The sequence below is a fragment of the Triturus cristatus genome, chromosome 4_1, assembly GCF_964204655.1.
Source record: "Triturus cristatus chromosome 4_1, aTriCri1.1, whole genome shotgun sequence".
NCBI classification, from domain to species: Eukaryota; Metazoa; Chordata; class Amphibia; order Caudata; family Salamandridae; genus Triturus; species Triturus cristatus.
In genome coordinates this window covers 811,616,733-811,641,201 of record NC_140585.1, presented here as the reverse complement: position 1 = coordinate 811,641,201, position 24,469 = coordinate 811,616,733, and the positions used below count along the sequence as shown (strand labels likewise).

The window sequence follows — 24,469 nt, the reverse complement described above, 5'->3', positions numbered from 1 at the left end:
GAGGGTGGATGGATGAGTGAATGGAGTGAAAGGGTGGGTGGATGGATGAGCGAAAGGATGGAAGGATGAAAAGGTGAAGAGTGGATGGAGCGATGAATGTATGTATAGGTTTGGAGATGGATGGATAGGTTTGGATATGGGCGGGCAGATGACAGGATGGCCAGACAAAATGGTGAAAGTCTGGGTGAAAGAATGAATGAATGGATGACAGAATGTAATTTGAGAATTGAAATGGTGGATATCAGTGGGTGGAAGGAAGCATGAAAGGATGAATGGATGGATACTTGCATGGAAGAGACAAGAGAGCTCTTGTGGGGAGGGTTGCGGTGACTTGATTTGCATGCTTGGTGCCATAAGAGATTTGGTTCAAATTGGGGCTATTTTAATTTTCTGGCTACTCCCTTGCTGTGGTCCGCATGTAAGTCCATAAAAGCTGTGTTCTTCCTACTTTTGGGCTTTTCAGTGTGAAGGAGAAAGATCATTTGCCTGAATAACATAGACACAAATAAACCCATTCCTAGCTCAACAGCTAAAATAGCCTTATAGCACTCTGCTGAGGGCTATAATAATTGTCAAATGCCATGAACCCAATTTATAGGGCCAAGATACTAGTTAGGCGGAGGTATGCCTTTTTGAGCATTGCTGAGGTAAGGTTATTAGAGGACTCCACCCACTGAGGGAAGAATGTTCTAAATTAGAAATTGTTAGACCTGGCTTTTTCAGCGGGGTTATCCCCAGACTTTTTGCTTTTTAGCCTCCTTTTGTTGTTGGTTTTAGGACTCTGGGCATTTTACCATTGCTGATCTGTGCTAAATTGCATATGCTGTCTGTGTAAATTGTTCATATGGATTGGTGTTTCCATAATTGGCTTATGTAATTTACTACTAAGTCCCTAGTACAGTGCACTGTGTGTGCCCAGGGCCTGTAAATCAAATGCTGCTAATGGGCCTGGAGCCCTGATTGTGCCACTCACACAAGCAGCTTTTCAAAGGGTTCTCAGACCTGCCACTGCAGTGTCTGCGCGCAGTCTCTACTGCTGTGTCGAACTGGCAAGTGCAACCACTTGCCAGGCCCTAACCTTCCTTTAATTACATGTGAGTCACCCCTAAGGTAGGACTAAGGTACCCCCGTGGGCAGGGTGCAGTGCATGTGAAAGGTAGGACATGCACTGATGTGTGTGTGACATGTCCTGATAGTGAAAAACTGTGTATTTAGTTTTTCACTATTGAAATGCTATCTGTCCCATGGGGAATACTCTGTAACAGCTTACATGTATAACTTCCCATTGGGACAAGATAGAAAGTTGGAGTTTAGTATTCCTGAACTCAGAATTTAAAAATGCATCTTTTAGTAAAGATAATTTGAAATTGTGTTTGAAAATACCACTTTTAGAAAGTGGGTATTTTCTTGCTTAGCCATCCTGTGTGCCTCTGCTGGTTTGTGGATTGACAGTCTGGCTTTGGAGTGGCTGGGAATATGTACATTCTCTGACAGCCACTGCTGGGGGGTGTTGATGTGTGTCCTGCCTTTCCTGAACGAGTCAGGGCTGGGCTGAATAGAGTAGGGGGAGTAGATTTCTTCGCACCTGAATGGGCCTGGTCTGCCTTACACAATGCTGTCTCCACCTCCTGCCGGGAAGCTGGGCCAGAGAGGACAGAACTTGTTTTGACTGAGCACAGAGCCTCTCTGCCAACAGAGAACAAAGAAAAATGCCGTATGAATATTGGGGCCCAGACCCCAGAACTTTAGATTACTTCTGGACTCAAGAGGAACCTCTGCCAAGGAGTAGAGCTGGGAAAGCTGAAGGAGTAGTACTGCACCTTTGCTGTGTGCTGTCTGGGCTTGGCCTACAGTGGCTGTTTCTGCCAAGGAGAGGACAAAGACTTTGCTGTGTGCTGTGCATCCTGTTTGAAGAAGATCTCACGGGCTTGAAGTACAGCATGCCTCCTGTTCTGAAGTCTCAGGGACACAAAGGCTTCACCACCAGCTTCCCTCAACTTCCTTGCTGGGAGTTCTGACCTGCCAAGAGGTGCCTGTGCCTGTGTTGGGTCTCTTTAGGTTGTTCCTGCTGCTGGGAGCTGGGAAAAGAGAAGCAACTAAAGAAGCATGACGCATCCGCACCCGTTTCCGATGCAACTCCACCGTGCGGGAAGAATTCCCACACATCGCCATCGTTCCGCTGAATAAACCGACACAGCGCTTGACCGCGGCTGGAGAAATCGCCGAACACCGAGTCTCATGCACTAATCACCAAAGTCCGAGATCACAACACCGATTCTGACGCAGGCCCTGCTGTGCGACTGCATGAACCGACGCATCTGGGGATTGCGGCTGGAGAGATCAACACAGCACCGTTGCCACCGCATCAAGAACTGATGCATCCCCGGATCTCCACGCATTGCACCAGGGCGCCAAGTCTACAGCAACTTCTGGGCGCAGTAAAAAACGGACGCATCACCTCCCAGCACAGTAAGAAACCGATGCATAATCTCTTCAGTAAGGAACCAACGCATCCCCTCCCCTCGAGTAAGGAACCAATGCATCACCTTCCTTGTGCGTAAGGAACCAACGCATCACCTTCCCTGCAACAGTTTTTGCTTATGAGTTTGACATATCCAAGGTACTTTGTGTTGAAAGTGTCTCATCTAGAGTTTGCTATGGACAGAAGTGTCTTTACCTTTTAAAAGTCACATCTTGATAACTGTATGTTGGATTTTTATCGTTTTGGTCTTGTTTGGTTCAGATAAAGATTACTTATTTTTCTAAACTGGTATGGTGTCCATTTGTATTGTTTTCACTGTCTTACTGTATGTGTGCACAAATGCTTTACCCACTGCCTCTTAGATAAGCCTGTCTGCTCGTGCCAAGCTTTCGAGGGGTTGAGCAGGGGTTTCCTAAGGGCATAACTCCTTTACCTTGACTAAAAGCAAGGGTCCCTAATTGGACAAAGGTGCAAATCATTGCCAACTAGAGACCCCCATTACTAGCAGAAAGTGAGAAACAGATAGACAATGTTGAAATGTTGGCGCAGAAGGCTTATACAAACCATTATTAGCGCTTTGTTAAATTTGGTGGACAGAGCTGGGCAACATTTTCTAGTCCAGCTCTGTCCACCTCATTTTAATAAATCCCTTGTTTCAACGGGTTAAGGCTCTCCCCATTCTGGACATCTGGAACTTTTGTAAACTACTCCCATTATTAGGATGAGGAACCCCTGAGACCGCAACCCCTACTTTCCCGTAAGCATTATTAGCCCTTAACCACTTTGTTGTCTTCAATGGAGTTCGCAACATTCCATTGCACGAATAGGAGTGCCATCATAGTGACACCAGAAGGGTAACATTACCCCACTGTCAAGCAGAACAACTTTTCTAAAATAAATATACCTGCAAGCTCCTCAAAAAGTTGAATTTAAAACCATTAAAGAGATACTTCTAATCACACTACCCAGTGCCATTCACATTGGAAAAGCAGTGCTGTGCTGCAGGACAGCTATAAAATATAGACCATAAATGGAATGTCAGGTGGAGCCCAGTGCTTAATTTGAGCCGGTGCTTTCTGGTGCTGAGCACCGGCACTTAATTGGTTTCCGGTGCTCGGCTCTGGCACCTAATTGTCAACACCACACTTAGGGCAGTCTGCCACAAGGTGGCGCTGCTCATGTAATTTAGAGATGAGCAGTATAACAGTTGTTTACGAAAACAATATACATTAAAAAATTGCTAATACCTGCCTCCCCAGCCATTCCTTTAGCTTTGGGGACCTGGAATAATCTGAACTGCGGCATTTACATGTCAGAGAGATGGTTAGTAGTTGTTTTGGCAGCAATGACAAGGGCCATGGGTGGTGCAAGCTGCAGTGGCCTCCTGGTCAGAGCCCTTGCACTTTATATGTCACAAATTAAGCACTGGTGGAGCATCCACTTGACATAAAATGCATCACTTTGGACACCAAAAGCCCTCGCGCTTCAAATACATCTATTAATTTTCCTTTTACTTTGTCCTACTCGAGAAAATCAAAAATAGCTTGTGTTTGGAAGAAGTATAATTGCAGTTGCCGAAGATGTTATTAAACTGCGGATAGCAATTTCAGCCTCGTCTGAGGCTTGTTACTTCTGCATGAACTGCACCGCGAAGGAGGGATCCTCCTGTTATTGCTCTAAGAAGAGAGGGAGACAAAAAGGAATGTAGCAATGTATGGTGGCTTATTTTTAGAGAATTGAAGAATCTTCCTTGTGGGTCGCAGCATACTGAAATTGTGGCTTAGAAACCTGACTTAATATGAGATTTGCTTGATGTGGACATGTGCTTCCGGTGGGCCATAGATGACCACAACCAGCAAGCCTGACAATGGTAGGAAGTACTTATTGGATAGATTATATCATCTGATGCACAACTCTTTCACTTAGGTCCTGGTTACCTGTTTGGCAGAGGGGTTACTCCATCATAAACCATCACAAACGTGACGGCTATCCCGTCCGCCATATTACGAGTTCCATTATATTCCATTGGATATAATGGAACTCGTAATATGGCGGAGAGATTATCCGTCACGTTTGTGATGGAGTAACCCCTCCGCCAAAGTCGTAATCAGGCCCTTTGTATTAACACTTTGCTAAAAACATCCTGTCAATCAAACTGATCTTAATCTTGTGCCTTCAAAAACAGTTGTTGGTTAAAGGGGAGTGGGAAATGAATGCTGTACAGAGTAGGCTTTACTGAAGTCCTGAACTGCTACAGGTCTCACGCACTAGGGTTTGAATACATTTTCAAATTCCGTTCATGCAAGTGATTTGCCCACCTCTGACAAGAAAATGACACAAACCCTTTGGTGAAGTTTGTAGCTCTTGTGATGTAGAAATTATTACGTGTTAAGGTTGCTTTATAATTGCAAGATGGAGTACCATTTCACAATAGGCAGACAAAGCTTGTGCTGTGTAGGTAGCCATGAGGTCCAATGTTTATTTTTACAACCAATTTAGATATAAAAGGTTGAGATATTGCTCAGAAAATTAATGCACAGCTATCCCTATCTATTCTAGTTAGACCTCAGGACTCCGCAGGGTTGGACAGGCGTACAGGGAGGTAGGCAGTGCCAGAAGGGTTGGTCTGAAAGGTCAGTGTGTGGGCCAGTTTTTTGGCTGTTTTTGTGCCTGTTTTACAGTCTTCTGGGTCTTTTTTTTGCTCTTGATTTCCCTATAAAACAAACATTGCCTGCAGCAAACACAATTGCTTGCAGTCTCCTATACTTTTCAAAACATCTATACAGTACGTCTTTTCAAGTTCAAAACTGCTACGATGTGCAAATGTGGGTCACTTTATTTAGGTGCCCTGTCCTATTTTTTTTGTCCCATTCTGACCGTGGGACTCTGGCTTCAATGACTTGGCTAAATGCATCAGCAACAGACACCGCCTCCGGAGAAGGACCTGCACGGGTGTTGTACATTTCAGGACCGCAGAGACTGTGACTTCCATTCCCTGACAAGGAAGCAAGTTTTTCTACAGTTTGAGCTGATCTATCAGGATTTACCCAGGACCCTACATTTGACCTCTAATCAGGACATGCCGAGTCCTACAGAATTCCAAAGAGCCTTGAGAAAGCCCCTGACACACAGGCACTGTAAGGGGTGAAACATGTGTTGTCTGCAAGTACTTAGTATGAAAAAATGCATGACAGTCTGCAAATACTACATACATATAATAAAAGAACATAAAACACAAGCATCTGTATGGAAGTGATTTCCTTTTTATTTGCATATTCAATATCGAGACCGAGAAAACACTCACCGGGAATACAGTACATGCGGTAAAATGATAGTTTGCCCATGATGAGGAGTTGGCTCAACTCCTGAAGGGTGTCATGGAGTTTTCCAACAGATCACAAGGAGCAATCTTAAAAGCATTGTGGGGGAAGAGGGAGCAGGTCGGGCCTGCAAGTCTGCGCTAATCTCAGCAACAGAGTCTCTACAGCAGGAATACTGATGGCTAATGGGAAGTCCAGTGAAGCAGATGGAATGCTCTCTAGCTTTGTGGACATCTTGGCCAAATGCGATGATGGACTAGTTGCCACACTCTTAGGTTAGCGTGTAAGCGGTTAATGTGATGATGTCCAGGTAGTGATGATTATGCCGCTGCATAGCATGCGCTTGACATGGTCCTTGATACAAAAGGATGAATGTCCTAGTAGCCGCTGGAAACATGGAGGTTTACATTTCATTGCTGTATACTTCTGGAGTCAAAAGAACCAGACTGTGCCAAAGAGGAGGTATATCTTATTGTTAAAGTTGATAACCAGATCACCACGACTGCCAACGACACCTCAAACCCCACGACCACCACCCACAACGACCCCCTGCTCACCTGGACTAACATCAACGATGACGACACCATCAAAATCATGAACACCATCCACTCCGGCTCCCGGTCAGACCCGTGCCCACACCATATCTTCAACAAAGCCAGCGCCACCATCGCACCCCATCTCCGCAAGGCCATCGACATCTCCTTCGAGACTGCGAACTTCCCGGAGAGCTGGAAGCAAGCCGAGATCAACATCTTGCTCAAGAAACCCAAGGCAGATCCAAGGGACCTTACGAACTTCCGGCCCATCTCCCTGCTCCTGTTCCCGGCAAAGGTCAACGAGAAAACCGTCAACAAGCAGCTGACCCGCTACCTCGAGGAGAACAACATCCTGGACCCGTCCCAGTCCGGGTTCCGCAGCAACCACAGCACTGAAACGGCCCTCATCGTCACCACTGATGACATCAGGGCCCTGCTGGACAACGGCGAAACCGCAGCCCTCATCCTCCTGGACCTATCAGCCGCCTTTGACACGGTCTGCCACCGCACCCTACGCACACGCCTCCACAACGCAGGGATCCGAGACAAGGCTCTGGAATGGACCACCTCCTTCCTCTCCGGCAGAACCCAGAGCGTCCACCTCCCCCCTTTCCATTCCGAAGCCTCCAAGATCATCTGCGGCGTACCCCAAGGATCATCCCTCAGCCTGAAATTGTTCAACATCTACATGACCCCACTCGCCCACGTCGCCAGACTGCACGACCTCAACATCATCTCCTATTCGACGACACAGCTGATCCTCTCCCTCACCGCCAAGACCAACCTCCACGAAGGAATGAAAGCCGTCTGAAGCTGAACTCGGACAAGACGGAGGTCCTCATCCTCGGCTCCACCCCCTCAGCCTGGGACGGCTCCTGGTGGCCGACCGCCCTGGGAGCAGCACCAACGCCCACCGACCACGCACGCAACCTGGGGTTTGTCCTCGACTCAACACTCTCCATGACCAAGCAAGTCAACGCCGTCTCATCCTCCTGCTTCAACACCCTCCGCATGCTCCGCAAGATCTACAGGTGGATCCCCACCGACACAAGAAAAACGGTCACCCAGGCCCTTGTCAGCAGCAGGCTGGACTACGGTAACGCCCTCTACGCGGAAGCCATGGCCAAACTGCTGAAACGACTGCAACGCATACAGATCACCTCGGCCCGCCTGATCCTCGACATCCCTCGACACAACCACATCACACCCCACCTGAGAGACCTGCACTGGCTGCCCGTCAACAAGAGGATAACCTTCAAGCTCCTCACCCATGCACACAAGGCACTCCACGACACCGGACCAGCATACCTCAACAGATGACTCACCTTCTACACCCCGAACCGCCAGATCCGCTCCGCCGACCGTGCCCTCGCCACCATCCCCCACATCCGAAGAGCAACCTCCGGCAGCAGATCGTTCTCCTATCTCGCCAAGACCTGGAACACCCTCCCCATCCTCCTACGGCAGACCCAAGATCTACTAACCTTCAGGAGGCTACTCAAGACCTGGCTATTCGAGCAGTAGCAGCACCCCCCCACCCCCCCCCAGCGCCTTGAGACCCTCACGGGTGAGTAGTGCGCTCTACAAATTCCCTGATTGATTGATTGATTGATAAGGAATCGGCCATGATCTTGGTCTTGGAATACGCTCTCGGCTAGCTGCCCTCAAGGGTGTGTCGGGCAAACTTCTCTTCATAGACTGGAGCATCAACTCGGGTACAATGTCAAGCACTGATTCTGAGCCACTGCAAACCTTTCAGGAGCTCTGCGCACAATAGATTGGAATGATAAGCTTTCTGAAGGCATTACAGCAATTGAACCTTTCATCTTTGGATGGCAGAGGGATAGGCAGACATGTTTCTGTTCCCAGGAACTAACTTGAACGTTCTCTCAAAAATGTATCTGACACATGGGCCTCTCACCTTCAGTGGTGACCAGAACTAACGCCCAGGAGTGGGAGAACCCTCCCTTTCCTCTGCCAGAGTGCCCTTGGATGGACAAAATTCAGTGAATTACCCAAGGAGCAATATCTGTGTCATGAGATATGGTGCCTGCAGGGATCCATTGAGAGGGGAAAGTGCCTCCTAGTCCCCTTACATCATGATAAAATGGTGTAACTGTTTAATTACTTTTTTTTAATTGTGCACTGTGTGGTGGATGCTTTTTATGTCTAATTGAGTGCTTTTGGTTATGACGTGATGGTAAATTAACTGTGTTTGTGATTTCTGAGATCCCTCTTCCCACTCATAGCTTTTTCTGTAATCCTTATGTAAGGAGCGCTCTTTACCCTTAGGGCACAGCTCCTTTTGTAGCATCACTCAGCCTGTTGATGTTACAGACAAGCTGGCAAAAAAGAATAATATTTTTTTAGTTTTTTAATGTGTCAGGATGCAGTGATTATGTGCCATACAAAGCTGCCCATCATAATAGATCTTATCCAACATTCTGTCGTATGGTCTTATTCTAATCTATTCGCATATTTATTCAATATATCCATGCATAGGCCGGTCTTAATTTGTGGTTTAAAATCTTTTTTTTAATGGCTCTCTCTTCTCTGGGTGAAGCTTGGTGAAGGGGCTGTCTCAGAAGTGCAGCATCTCATTCTCTTTCTATAACACACCGTTGTCTCAACCAGACCGCAGTGATGGTTACTAGGGGGCCATATTCTGCTTAACAAAGCATTGATCCACGATTCCCAATCCCACTGCAGCCAGAGCCATCTGGCGCGATGATGTCGGTGAAAAGATGGCGGTGGACCAGTTTAGGTCACCTCACGCTGGCTGAGGGGCTATCTGAGATACTTACATGGTTACCCAGAAATATCCATGTTTCCTCCCAAGGCTAGCAGGTTTTAAGTTCACAATGTGGTCATGTGGATGTTCTAGTAGTAATCCCAAGCATGAAGCCAGGAAGAGGATGGTCCTATAGACTGCACAGCTACTAGAGATGTTACAGAATCTTGTTACAGCTGCAAGAAGTGCCAATGACCGAGGGTCCAAATGAAGAAAACAAAAGGGGCCGCCAAAGACTGGTTCGATCTCCTCACTGAATCTAAACATCCCTGCACATATGAAGCCGTGGAATGCGAAATCATGTCCCCGCACAAAAATACTGAACACTTTTAGAAGCCAAAGGTGCCAAACCTAGAGTCCCACACACATGCTTCTGCGTCCAGGCTGATTAAGGCTGCCTCCAGGTGAGCATTCTTCTACTGTGGGATGGTACTGAGATCCTAGTGTCATGAAGTCACTCCATCAATGTGCGCTCAGGTCCAAAATGGTCAGCTGGGAAGTGCAGCCTTTTTTCGACTCTCTATCATGCATCACCAGTGCCTGACACCGGGGCACCACCTGCAAGAAAAAAAAGACATGCATGAAACCCCAGGCATTTGGGGGCTCCTTGCTAGGAGCAGGGAATAATAAATGAGTGGCTCTGGCTGCTCATTTATTATTCACTCTTTCCACTTTTTTTCTTGTTTTGTGTTTGTGAGTGCCGGGTCCTCCTGGGAGACCCACAGGTGTAATGGTCATTGGCTGCAGGGGAAGTCGCAGGGCCCTCGGGCTTCCTGTAAGTTTGAGTTTGAACTACATCTGGATCTTCGTTGTTTAAGCCATGACCATGGCTTGCAACAGTGCAGCCCCAAGAGCTCTGAACCTGCCCGTCCCTGTCCTGCCTGCACATGTCCTGCCTCTCCCGGCCCTGCCTGCCCCTGTCCTGCCTCCACTTGTCCTGCCTGCACCATCTCTGCCTACCCCTGTCCCGCCTGCCTGTCACTGCCTGCCCCTGTCCTGTCTTCCATGGCCCCTGCCTGCCCCTGCCCTGCTTGCCCCTGCTCTGCCTGCCCCTTTCATGTCTGCCCTAGCCTTGCCTGCCCCTGTCCTGCCTGCCCCTGCCCCTGTCCTGTCTGCCTCTTCCCTGTCTGCCATGGCCCCTGCCTGCCCCTGCCCTGCTTGCCCCTGCTCTGCCCGCCCCTTTCCTGTCTGCCCTAGCCCTGCCTGCCCTAGCCCTGCCTGCCCCAGGCCTGCCTGCCCCTGCCATAGCTCTGCCTGCCTCTGCCATAGCCCTGCCTGCCTCTGCCCTGCCTACCTCTGCCCTGCCTGCCACCGCCCTGTCTGCCCCTGCATTATTCCTCAACTTTCCAGTGCTGGGTTTCACCATTTTAGTAGTTGTGGTGCCTGCACACGTACTTGGGTCTGACTCGACCTGCTCCCGCGATAGCAAACTGGGAAATAAATAAGTAAATGCTATAAACCTTTTCTCCTGGCTTTGGAAGTCGTTGCCATGGTGGAAAGCTGCCGTGAGAAAACTTTATGATTTCTGTCCCAGGAGGAGCGTTTCTCGCGCAGGAGTCCGCGCGCTGGCGCTGTGGCTCCCAATCTTGCGGGCCATTTAGGAATCTCAAACCTTGAAACTGATTTCCGAGAGCTTGGTATTGACTTTCCCGAGGCCTCGCGGGAGCCGTGCACGTCAAAATGAGAGCTGTGGCCGCGGGCTGTGCTGATTGGCCAGTAGATCTGTCGCGCCTCCAGAATTCCTTAGCATGCTATTGCAGAAGCATTTTGTCAGGAAACAAAAACTCAATTGTCTTTTTCTGACAATTCTATGCGAATTTGCATGGCAGGCCTTTACACTAATGCATACTTCTTCTGTGTAGTAGACAATTCAGGAAACTTAGGTGCAATCAAGAAAAACGCAAATCTGTCATTTATTGCTATATTTTATTAAAACATGCATCCTCGTGTCCATTATACAATTAGTACCAAAACACAAGTGTGACAAACGACAGCCACTCTCGTTCATTTTTTTTTAAAATTCTTTTTTATTGCCTAAAACTCGTGCTCATCATACAGGGCATGCAGTGGTTGAGGTAAACGCACTTTATACATGTGATAGGGAGCAGACAAGAACTTAGACACAAAAGCAGCAGTCAAAATGCACGGAGTCTGAACATAATACAAAGATTTGTTTCTTGACAAGTGGCACATCGGGATGCTACGCATCTTTCCCTTGCTTCCCTTCCCAACCTCACCCAATCAGGCCCCTCGATAAGCTCTCCATTTGCCCCACACTTTGTCCCATTTCTTGGGGCAGCCCCTACTCTGGTAGACTAATTGATCTTCTTGTTGACACCAATCCATGTCAGATTCCCAGTCCTCAATTCGGGGAGGGGCCACTCCACACCAAGCTCGCGCTATGTTGCCCTTGGCCACTATTACCAGCACAGCCAGCCAAATCTTTTGGTACCCGGGCAAAGTCTCTTCTTGCGTAATGTTAAAAAGAAGTAGTTTAGCATCAAGGGGGAGCACACTGGTCATTATCTGCACCACTTCTGTTCAGTCGAGCTGTAATGACGGGCACATCCACAGTACATGAAAGAAGGTGCCCGCCTGCCCACCAACCCTCCGGCAGAGCGTTGACTCCCTCCTCCCCATCTTGTTTAGCAGTACCCTGGAATAGTATGGCCTGTGTAAGATTCGTAACTGAACCAGCCTGAAGCGGGCTCGTATTGCCACGGGCTCTGAACAGCCTCGGACCAATCGTCCTCCTCAAGCGTCCCGGTGTCCCTCTCCCAGGCCTCTCGCAGAGCCGTCAGTGGGTCTGGGGTGTTATTCATTATTTTCCTGTACATCATGGCGATAGCCTTGTCTACCAATGGGGCCATTATCTCCACCATAATAATCGCTGTCACCGCCATCCACATTAGCCCAACATTAACACTGCCTCAAATACTACCATTGCCATCAAATTTCCCACCACCGTTTTCCCACCACCACCTCTTCCCTTACCCCCACCACAGCAGTTACCCCCACTGCAACTGCTACCACTATTGTAATGTGCACTTTGAGTAATAAAACAGGCAGTGGCAAAGGCAGCAGGTCTGTCTTTATACTGAAAATGCAAGCCAGACTTATTTGTTTTGCCAATGATGGTTATCAATAGAGAAAAAAGCCTTTTTCATAGGCACTATCCTCCTCACTTGTTCACTGTTTTTGACGTCGTTATATTAGTTCTCAGGAATTATAGGCATTCAGCCATAGGACACTGTTAATAAAGCACACACCATCAGTCGCGGCCTGCATGACTCGCGGGTGAGGGGGATGGGGGTCGCACGGGGAGGCGGAGGCGGTAGGGGGCTCATTTAATAAATAAATAAATAAAAACGTACCTTCGCCTCCGGTCCCGGACTCACGCATCGCATCTCCTGCTCTCTCTCTGCTCACAGGAAGCAGAAGCAGGCAGCCTTCTTCTCCTCCCCTAAACCAATCACAATGCTGCAGCATTGTGATTGGCTAGGACGCCGTCCTTACCGGGGTCTATGGGGAGGCCGTTTGCTTCATGCAGGCTGCACAGCAGCCTACACGGAGAAAACAGAAAGTGCTATGACTGGTTTGGCCGGCCCTGGGGCCGACCAAACAGTCAGTGCCCATAACATTGGGCTAGAAACTCCTCCCCGACTCGCCCGCCCGCCTCCAACCAGGCATATCCTTCTTCTGCTTCCTCGTAGTGCGAGAAGCAGAAACGTAAAAATTGTATTTATACCATTATACTTTTCTGCTTTTCGACTGCGAGAAAGCAGTGGGGCGCATGTCCGAATCCCATGGAGGAGCCGCCCCTGCACACCATGCATTATTTAAGTATAACTCATAATTATTAGATTTATTTGCTGTGGGTATCCCATCATCAAAACTATCTTCTCGGGGAAATCAATACCATCTAAAAAAAACCTATTAAATCAAAGTACTACAAAAACCTCTTGTAAAATGTTTGTGCTTTTATTCTGTGTTTTTTCCGTCCTTGTTGGAATGTTTGCACTGACATTGCTCAGGCAGTAAAATCATTTTGACACTTAACAAAAAATCCGTAGGTCGGACGGACAATCGTCAGATTTTCCTCAAAGCTGAAAAAAAATTACACATTTGCCATTAAACATTGCAAAATACCATGCGCCAAGGGAAACCATTTTTGTCTGGAGAACCCTTGGCCCCTGCTTTTACGTTCAAATATTAAAATTAATGATTTTCTGTAAAGCCCAAAAGGAATGAGATCATTAATATTTCTTTTATTGCTTGATTAAATATTAGTCAAGTATTGTTTCTTCTCCGCATGGAGGGATTTTTTTAACCAATAGTTGTTATATCATGATATTCCTTGAGGCTATATTCGTATTGTCCATCCCTCTCTCAAAATGATCTGTGTAAATGCTGATATTTGCAGCTAAGATGAAAGGGTATTTATTGTACTGCCAAGTCTTCTAACAGAGAGAAGGAACATTCATTGTTGTGCAACTGTAACTCACAGAAAAAGCAGACTTCAATGTACCTCTAGTTTCACCTTAGTTTGGCAAGTTTTCAATTCAATCCAGGTGTTTCACGATAAACTGTAGCAAAATGTCCCCCGGGGAAATGCATTAAGCCAACTCAAAGCAGAAAGAGGAAAACCAGGGAACTCATCATTACGCACCGAGCAGATTTTCATTTCTTTTTTTTATGGTAAAGTAAACCTGCTGAAGGGGATGTCTTTAGCTACTGCTGGTCTGTTCAGCCATACGCCCATCCCTGTATGTGCGTTGTTTGCAAGCATATGCTTGCCTGCGACTGCTTTTGTGTCTGTATGTCTTTAGCGGGTGTCTGTCCTTGATGTGTCTGAGTGCTTCTTCTTTTGGTGAGGTCTAGTGGTTTGCGCCTTTGTTCCTCTGCACACATGACTGTGGGGTGACTGAATCGTGTGTATATAGATGTCTTCATTCTTTTTTTTACGGTCTGTGGATAGATGTGTTCTCTTTGCTCATGTAGCATACTCACGCCAAACCTGTTTGCTTGATGCAACCTGTTACTTTGCTGTAAAAGCACAATTTAAAGCTATCCCTTGACCTCTTGCTCCAGAGATGATGGAAAGGCACATATTGCTGTCTCCCTAAATCGACCACCATGGGGATTGTTGCAGGTCGCTGAAAAATATACTGTCTTCTGTGGTAATGCTGTCCCTTCCAGTTTGTGTTGCCTCGGCCCATGTACCATGCAGTGTTTCCTTCAATACTCTTTGTGGTTTCTGTGCAACAACCACAAGAGACCTTGTCTGTTTGTACTTGAGTGAGTGCTGGCGGAGAACCGCGCTGCCAGTAGCATGTCTCCTGTGCACCATATGTCCATGAGGTGGGCCCTTTGTGCTGGGTAGTCAGCATTTCCGTTCAAACCTAGACGACAGGAAGGCTGCGGGATGACATTTAGGTAAGGAAATTGTGCCACTTCAAGTGTCTTCCTGGGAGGAGCAGTACACCACCATACTTCAAAAAACCTGCTGCCCAAAAGTTCTGAAAAGAGCAGTAGTGTGCAGTGGACCCAGCTATGGCAGTGGAGACTGTTCTGAAGCTAGGACAATACAAGCTTCAACACAGTATTTTTATTTATTTTATTTTTTATTTATTTTATGTAATGCAATTTTATATAGCGTGAACATTACCCGAAGGTGTCAGAGCGCTTTACAAAAGAACCAGTTGCGTTACATAAGGACTTTGGATTACATGAGTTATATAAGAGATACAAACAGAAAAAAATTGCAAATGTACAACGTGTAAAGTCCCTCAAGGAAGAGATATAAACAGGAAAAAATTGCACATGTACAGGTTGTAAAGCTACTCAAGGAAGAGATACAAACAAGATAAACTCTAAAATCACATAGGAATGGTAGCAAGTACAAAGACCTACTACATATACTAGTGGCTAGAGTTCTATATATAAAAATAGTGAATTCACACAGGATTACATTTTAACAGCAATTGGGCTTGGACAATTATATAATACATATTTACATATATATATATATATATATGTGTATATATATATATATTCACTGAAAAAACCATAGGTTTCACACAAGTTATAGTTAGCTGTACATTTCACTCGTAAAAAACCAATGAAATTCCCCCGTTATAGTTAGTGCAGGCAACTATAACTCACGCGACCGCAATCCTCTGCTGATGCTAATACTGTATTTAGACACTTATTTGCCCATGTCTTCTTCCATTAAATTTTAGCTATACATATATTACAAATATTTTTTTTTCATAAAGACACATATGTCATCAGCAGAGGATTGCGGTCGCGTGAGTTATAGTTGCCTGCACTAACTATAACGGGGGAATTTCATTGTTTTTTTACGAGTGAAATGTACAGCTAACTATAACTTGTGTGAAACCTATGGTTTTTTCAGTGAATTTGCAAGGTTTTTTAAATGCTAATTCCTAACTATAACGTGTGTGAAACCTATGGTTTTTTCAGTGAATTTGTACTTTACGCAGTTAGTGCCGTGCACGCACGGTGGTCACGCGGTGCGCTGCGCGCACCGCGTGCCCACGTTACGCGGGATGGGCCATGTACGCACGATGCGCTTCGTGCACCGTGCGCACATGGGGGACATATTATGCGCTTCGTTGTGAACGTTATTCATTTGTAATTTCCATTTGCTTTTACTTAGATCGAACAGCCAATCAGAATCGCGCTCGCGCACGTCACCGTACGCGTACGGTAAGCGCACCGTAAGCGCACCGTAAGCTGGCTCAGATATATATATTGATTTAAAGGCTATTTTCTCAGAATCTACTGAACAGATTTACACCAAACCTACAAAAGGCACTTCCTTGACCTGTAGACTACCTCTCTGCCAAATTTCAAGGAACTCTGTTCAGCCGTTCGGGCTGTGGCTGTGTCTAAAGGTCCTATGGAAAAATGCATGGGAAAAACGTGTTTTGGAACCCCCCTTTTATCTCAGCCCCCGCTTGACGAATCCCCCCGAGACTTTCAGGGTAGAAGCGGAGCGCAGCGCCCCACCTATTTTGGAAATTTGGCGAGGATTCGTCGACCGGCGCCAAAGTTATTCAAAATAGAATGTTGCGGTTTTCCTATGGAAACAGGGTCCTAACTATAACTACCTACTGGCGACCGCCAGTAGGTAATATATATGTATATATATATATATATATGTATATATATATATATATATATATATATATATATATATATATATATATATATATATATATATTTATTTAAGGCAGTCCAGCAAAAAAGAGAAAAACGATCCAGGGTCATCAGGAGGAGTCGGGAGGGAAGAAGGAACGGAACAAAGATCAGACAAAATGGCGGATCGTGGGTATAGACAGAGACCATCTCCAAAAATGGTAGGATGCACAAAAGTCACCAAAGTCAAGAATCCAGAAGAAGAACCCAGAGAGCAGGATTCCATTGAGTAGAGTCAGAGGGGGGACGTAGCATAGGAAAGGATTCCCTGGTGGTGGAGGGTCTGGAATCGTCTCGTTCAGAGGAGTGTTTTGCATGTAGTGGGACGGAGCGCGGCTGCTGCCAAAGTCTACGTACCTCCCAGTCGCGGACTCGGTCCCGGGGGACACTGCAGGTCGGGCCCGCTGGCCCCTCCCCCTCCAGCCGCATCCGTGCCTCACAAGCGGTGCAGGTAAACGAAATCCACAATGCAGAGTTTTTCTCCCCAGTAGCGCCAGCTGGCAACATTTCAAGATGCAGGTAGGTGGGGGCGCTGTCTGAAGGTGAAACGGAGGTCGGTGGCATCGCGGATACCCATTCTTACAGCCGGGCACGGACTCGCAGCTCCCCGGGTGCCATCTTGGCATGTTCACTGGCGGGGACGTCTAGTCTCATTTCTCTGCGATGGACGGATGGAGAAGGGCGATCTTAAGACTCCGGTGATCTGCCTGTATTCCGGTTACGGAATTATAGGATTGGGTGGGAATTAAAGTGCGGTGGAGAGCCGCTCTGGAAGCTGAAGTGAGGGTTCACTACAGAGCTACAGCTCCGAGCGACCATCATGATCGCTAGCTCCTCCCCCACCTAAAGTAGCATGGAGAGAGGCCGGTGCCTTCTGGAGGGTGTTCTCTTTGCTGCTTGAGGATATTGTGCAGCTATACTTGGAGGGGAACTCCAGCATCATCTGTTTAGGTTTTTATTTAGCAAAAGGGAATAAAATGGTTGAGAATGATACAGTATCCCACAAAGTTACTGATAAGCCACCTTAAAATTGAATATTGGTAGTAAATGGACAGGTCTCCGCTGCAATATGTTTGAGCACAATGTAGTAAGGCGTGTAAATGAAGACTGGGAGGGAAGTCAACCTGGAAGGTGCTGAAGCGGTATCACTATGCACATATGGTTTAAAAAGATTGTTTTTTATTCAAAGTGAGACTAGCCTGCCTTTAATAGAGAGGGATTGGGAAAAGGGGGAGAAGAAATAAATGTAAAAAAGGAAATACAATGTTAACCATGCCTGACTCAGCATCTTCACCAAGGGTATTCGCTTTCCTTCTGTCTTGTTGATATTTAAAATGCACTCTGAAGGTTTTATGGTGCAGCTCTGCACCTGCAATACATTTAGTGCATTAAAGCCCTTTGCATCTTTAACAAGTGGTTCCTCTACTATCAGAAGGATTAGCTAGAGGTGTTCAAGGAAACTGACCTGTGATGGCACGAGAAGCCACTGTCCAGGTTGTGTGACTAGGGTCAGAGTGCAAACCAAGGAAGATTGGGTGCACGGAAGGGTTCAGGGCCTGCATGATTTGGGATACATTGGGTTGTTAAATTTGGCTTTCTGTACCTCCTAAGGCAGGTGTCTGAGAGATTGCGAGTGCAGGGGAGGTACTACATTTGGACCAATGCGCTAGGTAGATTGTTTTCTTGTGAATCTCCTCTGCCAATTCCAGGGGCAATGGTGTTTGGAATTTATCAGTAAATGTGAAGGAGTCACTCAGAAAAATATAACCAAGTATTTGTGAAGTTCGTAGCAGAATAATGTATTGTTTGATTAATAAAAATCATTACAATGGGGAGCATGCATCACTGATAAAAAAGACATATGTCAAGTAATTGCTAAAATATTTACACGTAGAACAGAAAACAGGTGTTATCTAAGTCCTGTGTTTTTGCTTACATTATTTCCTCTTGTTTTTTTTAGAATCCGCCTAAATGCGTCCATTTAGTGCATTGGTACCGTCACAACAAATAGAAAAATGTAAAGTGCATCAATAAATAATTAAGAGACTTAGTAGTCTATATTTGTTCATGGTAATAAAATATTAACTTCATCTAGACAATTAAGACTTTTTAAGAAACAATTAAGAAACGGTTGAGAGCCGTGGTTGTCTAATTTGGCATCAGCTAAGGCCACAGAACAAGACATTAGTCATTATTAAAAGCTGATGACTAATACCACTAATAGTGCAATTCCATTTGTAAGGTAAAATCCCTACATACCATAATTTAAAGGCTCCAGGGACGCACAAGACAGGGAACAGCAAAGAAACCATGTTCAAAATGCCGTAATCCACTGCTGTTAGGTGGTACGGTGAGGTGAGTAAATCGACAAAACAACATCGGACTTATTCCTCCCTATTATGGTTAACAATTGTTGGCTTGCTGGCTCTCACTGTTTATAAGTCTTTTTGCTGCTCTTGTGACGAACTTGGTGAGCCGGATGTTATTTGTGGAGTTGTGAAATGGTGGCTTTGAGTTGCACCTGGGAGTTAGACCCAAGAATGCATAGGGAGTCTGGTTGTACTGTGCTTTTGATGTGTCTTTGCTATTGTCATTCTAATAAAAACTTTGGAAGGAAGTTTGTTTAAAACTCCCATAGAATCTGGCTTCCTTTTTGCTCCTTTTATTGTTGTAAATTTACAGCTAGTCATCAAGTGGTCCTCTGTGACCCGGAAGCATTCTTACAGTCAGTGGCCAACAGAAAGTACTTTAGCTTTCTTCCTTTCTCATTGTCGGCGTGGGCACCTCCGTTTTAGTGACCCCCTCGTCAAAACTATTCAGAGCTCAACAGGTTTAAAACCGGGTTCTCCAAAGTCGGTCCTGGATTGCAAGGTCCATGCCAGATTGTTAAGATGACTACATTTATCCAAACGGGGATATACCAAAAATCTGGCATGGATGCTTTATGCAACAGGTGTTCTCAGTCTGAAAGAGCAGAAAGGAGATGCCCATGTCATTTGGGGATATTATTTGACAGGTTTAATGCTAGTTCGGCTGCAGTCCTAAGCTTTTTATAGACCCCAGAAACGCAGAATCGTTGAATTTGCATACTAGAACACGGAGTACTAGACGTGCTTGCTGTTTCAGCTGGAGGGTTTTATGCACTGCAGATTTACCAGTGGCGGACTTTAACAGCACCCAGGTTGAAGCTTACTCTGGAAGTCCTGCGTGTTGGATGCGGATGCTGTGTACTGCCAGAAGGCTGCGGAGACCAGCACGAGCTCTGTTCTGCTTCTCCCCCTTCACACCGACAACTCTTCCTGTTGCCTCCTTGAAAGAAGGCCCCTTCTGCACTGGGGCCGTCTGTCTCGATATATAACATATTCCGTGAGTTAACAGCTATGCTGCCTCCGGCCCCTCTGAGAGGTGCAGTCCTTCTCTCCCCATGTAATATGAAGATGCTACCCTTAGCAACCTATGGCTGTCAATCAATCAATCATGGCATTTGTAAAGCGCACTACATACCCGCAAGGGTCTCAAGGCGCTCAAGGCTGTCCATATCAACAGTATATCTTCAGTACTGAGGTGTTAAATGGAGTCGGGGACATGTCTTCTGCTTCCCTAGCCTTAGTGATCTTTTTATAGAATTATATGCACGTGCCTATTTTATGTTATACTAATCCTAAATACTGCACACAACGTGTAACCCCAGAAATGTACTGTATGTTGTCTGACAGCATCACTGATGTACATGGGCTGTTGTGAAAATAAACGCTACCGGTGTCGCCCTGCAGCATCTTGCGTAGCTTGATGTAGCCGGTGGCCACATTCTCCTGGCTCCAGCCCCCCTCCTAATCTAAACATCTGGGTCTGGATCAGTGTTGGGCCCCCATCCAGCCTCACTCACTCTTCATGCAGAATTCTATATGATAGTTGCTGAGTGTTAACCACCTTGTCAGCAATGCAACAATCTACTCCTCAGCAACTATTCATATTAGAAAATCTCCCCTTCCCCAAATATGACTGCAAATGTTGAGTATTTACAGAAGCACAGTTCTAATTAACAGTACAAAACTAGCCCACAAAAAAACAGACAAAAGGACTGTGCGTCCAAGTGTGCTGATGCCTGCGCTAAAACCCTTAACACTATTCGCATACTTGGTTAAACCCCAGAATAGTCACATTAACTCACCCAACCTGATAGTTCAACCCACAATCCAGTCAGGTTCCCTGATTTCCCACTCAGGGGAAGATATGTGACTCAGAATAAGTGCAGGGGCTAGCAGAGCCATGGGCCATGAATCGGGCAGAGAAAAATAGTTCATATCATGACACTGGGTCACGTACACCTATGTCTTTGGCCTAGTCAATACTTGCAACCTGAACGGATGCCTGCTTTGGCCATCCAGATCACTTAAAACATTTATTTTATAATACCTCTAACTTTATGGTCATAAGCAATGAGAATCTGCACTACCTTGGTCACTTTTTAACTTTTATGAAACTTACTTTCAAGACAGCAGGATACATTTAAGACACGTGCCGTAAGAATAGAGATCTTTATGACAGGGTCTGCACCTTCAATTCATTAAAAGTTGAGAAACAATTTCCTATATTGCCACCTTCTCAGTTAGCATGATCCTATTCAAACTAGTCTTTCGCTTTGCCATTCATGTGTCGTTGTTTGCGACCCTTAGATTAGTAACCAGATTGACAAATATGAAAAAATGGATCTTGGATACTCCACAAATAGCAGAAGGTTGAAATGGGCAGTTTCTCCCGCTCATGCTGATACTAGGAAGGTACGAGATTGCATCACTTCTTGCTTTACCATTTAGAAGGACAGCCATAAGAGTGTGTGGATGGTGTCAGGAAGGATAGAGCAAACACCTTCACACCAGTTATTGAGTTACCTTACTAAATGACAATGAGACTTTAAATGCAGAACTATGCCACTGTTTTGTAAAGAAAGAAAAATGGCCTTGAGAAGAGTACTTCTGACACTGAGGAGGTTCCCCTACCCTGAGAACTCCCAAGAATATCTCACTTGGCATAGTAGTGGTCAGATGTGATGACAGTATATCCAGGTAAGCTGGTGGTTCTTGACGTGGGTTTTAAGTCTGTAAATCCAACTATGGAAATGGGAAATTCTTGTCATCGCACCTCACCATAGGTCATATAACTACATTTAACAATATGACATGTAGTCCTTAGTGAGAGATCCCTTAGGATTTAAGACCGCTGGTACTTATTTTGACTTTTCATCCAAAAAAGAGTGAAGATGAATGTAGTCAACAAAATTGGTACGTGACCAAAACTCTATTAGACTGAACTTAAAGTGCCCATCACAGGCTTGGAAAGAAATATGTTTGCGTGAAAGCAAACAATACTGCCCATTTCTCCCGTTACATCTAATATTAGTGATGCAAAAACCTGTTGCCATCCCACTTATGGGCCATTCATCAGTTGTAGGCAGGGTAATTACCAACAAACTGTTTTATGCAGATTTCGAAGGGCCTCATTATGAGGCTCTGAATGGGAAAGCTATTCCGTCCTTGTAAATTTAGACAGATTAGTCAATTGTTTTGAATGCTGTCAGTGCTGATGAAAATAAGGTTCATTGGAAACTTCCCCATCATCTGGAGTCGCATCTCCTGGTAATAGCGTTAACGCGAGGAACTGATGGTGCGTTGATGTTTTGTGGATGTGTTAATGACAGTCCTGTTTGTGGTTTCGGCTTCATAATTATGCATTTATTGTCTTAGCACGTAAAAGGCAGATGCAGCTGTCACACCAAGACACAAGTGATATGAGTACTTTCTGTTAAATCTTAGGAGTCTGAAAACTTTTTCTTCTGTTCCTTGCAGATGAGGGGCCATATACCAAATCAGCCAACCAGATGAAGGCCACTGATGGAGCCCTGGCGGTTAGAAGACAGAGCATTGCAGGTATGGCTGGTTGGTTGGTCAAAAGTATGTTAGTGTGGTTTAACCAGCAGGAGAGGCGATGATGCATACAATTTTCTCCCATGGACGATATGTGGGGATTTTGCCAGGGACAAACGTCTTTGTAAAAATGTACACTTCTTGTTGCATGTCTCGAAGCATTTTGATAAATAAAGGGGCTGGTAATGCACAATGATATGCCCAAGCAAGGAAGTTGTTGTGATCAACAATATGAAATTGTATAAGTGATATATCGGATGCTGCCTCATTTAGCTCTCAAGAAAAGTCATTACCTAGGATCCACCGACAAGTGAGTTTGGAAGAGAACATTTACTGTGTTTAAGAAAGATCATAACATTGGAGCATATGAATATTGGGAATGCTGTTGCTGCTAAAACAGGGGAAGATGTTCACAGCCAAAACTCCCTCTCGCCCTGCTGGCTACCAGCTCTGCTGAGGGAGATAATGTCGCACCTTCTTCACACATGTAAAGCCAGTTACACTCTGTTTTAATGCAACCATGGGCCTCACTGGGCCTGCTGGACTTTCCACAGTAGAGAAAGGCTTCTTAGGGGGAAAGTTCCAAGGCTGAAGCTGGTGCGAGGGTCCCTTGAAGTTAGATAGGTCATTGTGGAGATCTTTCTGAAGCCATTGGTTTTGGCTCCAGACTCTTCAGGTGGGACAAAGCTGGATTTCATAGCCGCCTATATCTCATTGCCACTTTGGTAAATCTGCCATCTTCTGTTGCTCAATGGTTGTACCTTCAGACTTAGCCACTTTTCTGATTCTCAGAATCCTCAAGGGGGGCAAGGTTCTGCTAAACCCATTTACAGAGCAGCAAAATCTTTGGGCGGGATAAACCTGTTTTCCTTGCCTGTCTAGGGTGTGCCTCGTTAGGCAAGCCTCAGCACCTTCTTGTGGTCTTCTAGAAGTGGAACAAAAAGACGATATCCCAATTCTCTGCAATTATTAGGAAAGCTGCTCATGGTCACTCCATCAGCCCTTGGGTCTCAGGAGAACAGATTTCTAGGCATCAGGTATCTCTTCATCCAGGGCTCCTGCAGAATCCTGCCCACAGTATGCAGCTGGGCTTTCATGGAGTCAAATGTCCTTCTTTTTAATGTCCCTGTAGCAGGCAAACAGGCCAACCACTTAACCACTGGATAGAAGTTCCAGTGCCTGAGTATCAGTAGGAGTCTGTGAGTGCTCGTTTTCCAGCAGGGTCTTCTTCTTCAGATGAAGTCTTCCCAGATACAGGAATGTTCTGGGAGGTTTTGGTGAAGTGCTCGTCCTATCCTGTTCACTAGACAGTAATTGGGGATTTTTCCCCACACATTCCTGTCTGCTTTCTCATTCTGTGCCCACCTCATTTTGATTCATGTCCTCTTAACTTTACTGTACAAATTCCAGAAACCCTTAATATGGCTAACCACTTCTTCCATGAAAAGGGCCTTTAGCTCTTTCTCTCTGAACTAGTTTCCTATTTAGACCAGGTCTGTCTCATCACAATGTCAGGGTGAAGGAGTGTGGTTCTCTGTTGTTACTGGAGCTATAAAGTCTAAGAGTATCCTCGGGGTGAATGGGAGCAGATCCTGTCAGCCCCACTTGGCACCTGTAAGTCAAAGGAGGTAGTTTGAAGGTTCTCCTTTGTTTTGCCAGCTGTTCCTGCCCCCCTCCCAGATAGCTAATTTCTGTTATTTGGCCAGCAGTTGACAACATCCCTGCCTTCCTGGGCCCAGAGGCCAGACAAACTATTGTCCTCTGAAGAGCAGGGTCATTAACTCCAGCAAAGAGTATGTATTTAGTTCTGGAGCTAAGGTGAGTGGCAAAACTAGTTATTAGCCACCTTTGGGCCTAGGCACCAAAAAGTACATTTATATAATGTTTCTTTGACTAAGAGTATCAAATATCTACTTTGTTCTTGTTTAAATAAAACTGAGCAGAAAATAACTTTGAATCATTTTCCTGCCATTTTCCCAAGAGAAGATACGAATTTAAGAATTTAATTATACCTAGACCTTTTCATGATGAGTCTACTTGAACCTACACACTGATAATAACATCTGGTAATGTAGTCACTACAAGTAGAAGCATTTTCAAATATGCAGCGTACCTTTTTTTAGGTCTTACCTAAGACAGTGCATATGCTGTCGCTTGCCAAACATTGAGCTTAAACGCCACCCATTGCTTAA

At 45.7% G+C, this 24,469-nt stretch overlaps 1 protein-coding gene across 21 annotated transcripts in view; it reads left to right on the top strand.

Annotated features, from left to right (window-relative positions):
* The window catches only part of GRIP1 (glutamate receptor interacting protein 1), a 1,150,044-nt gene that overhangs the window by 711,573 nt on the left and 414,002 nt on the right, over positions 1–24,469 (top strand). For all 21 annotated transcript variants that reach the window (XM_085653460.1, XM_085653456.1, XM_085653454.1 and 18 more), the window contains exon 2: positions 22,200–22,280. In XM_085653460.1, coding sequence (XP_085509586.1) covers positions 22,200–22,280 — 81 coding nt within the window. The remainder of the gene's footprint in view (positions 1–22,199; positions 22,281–24,469) is intronic.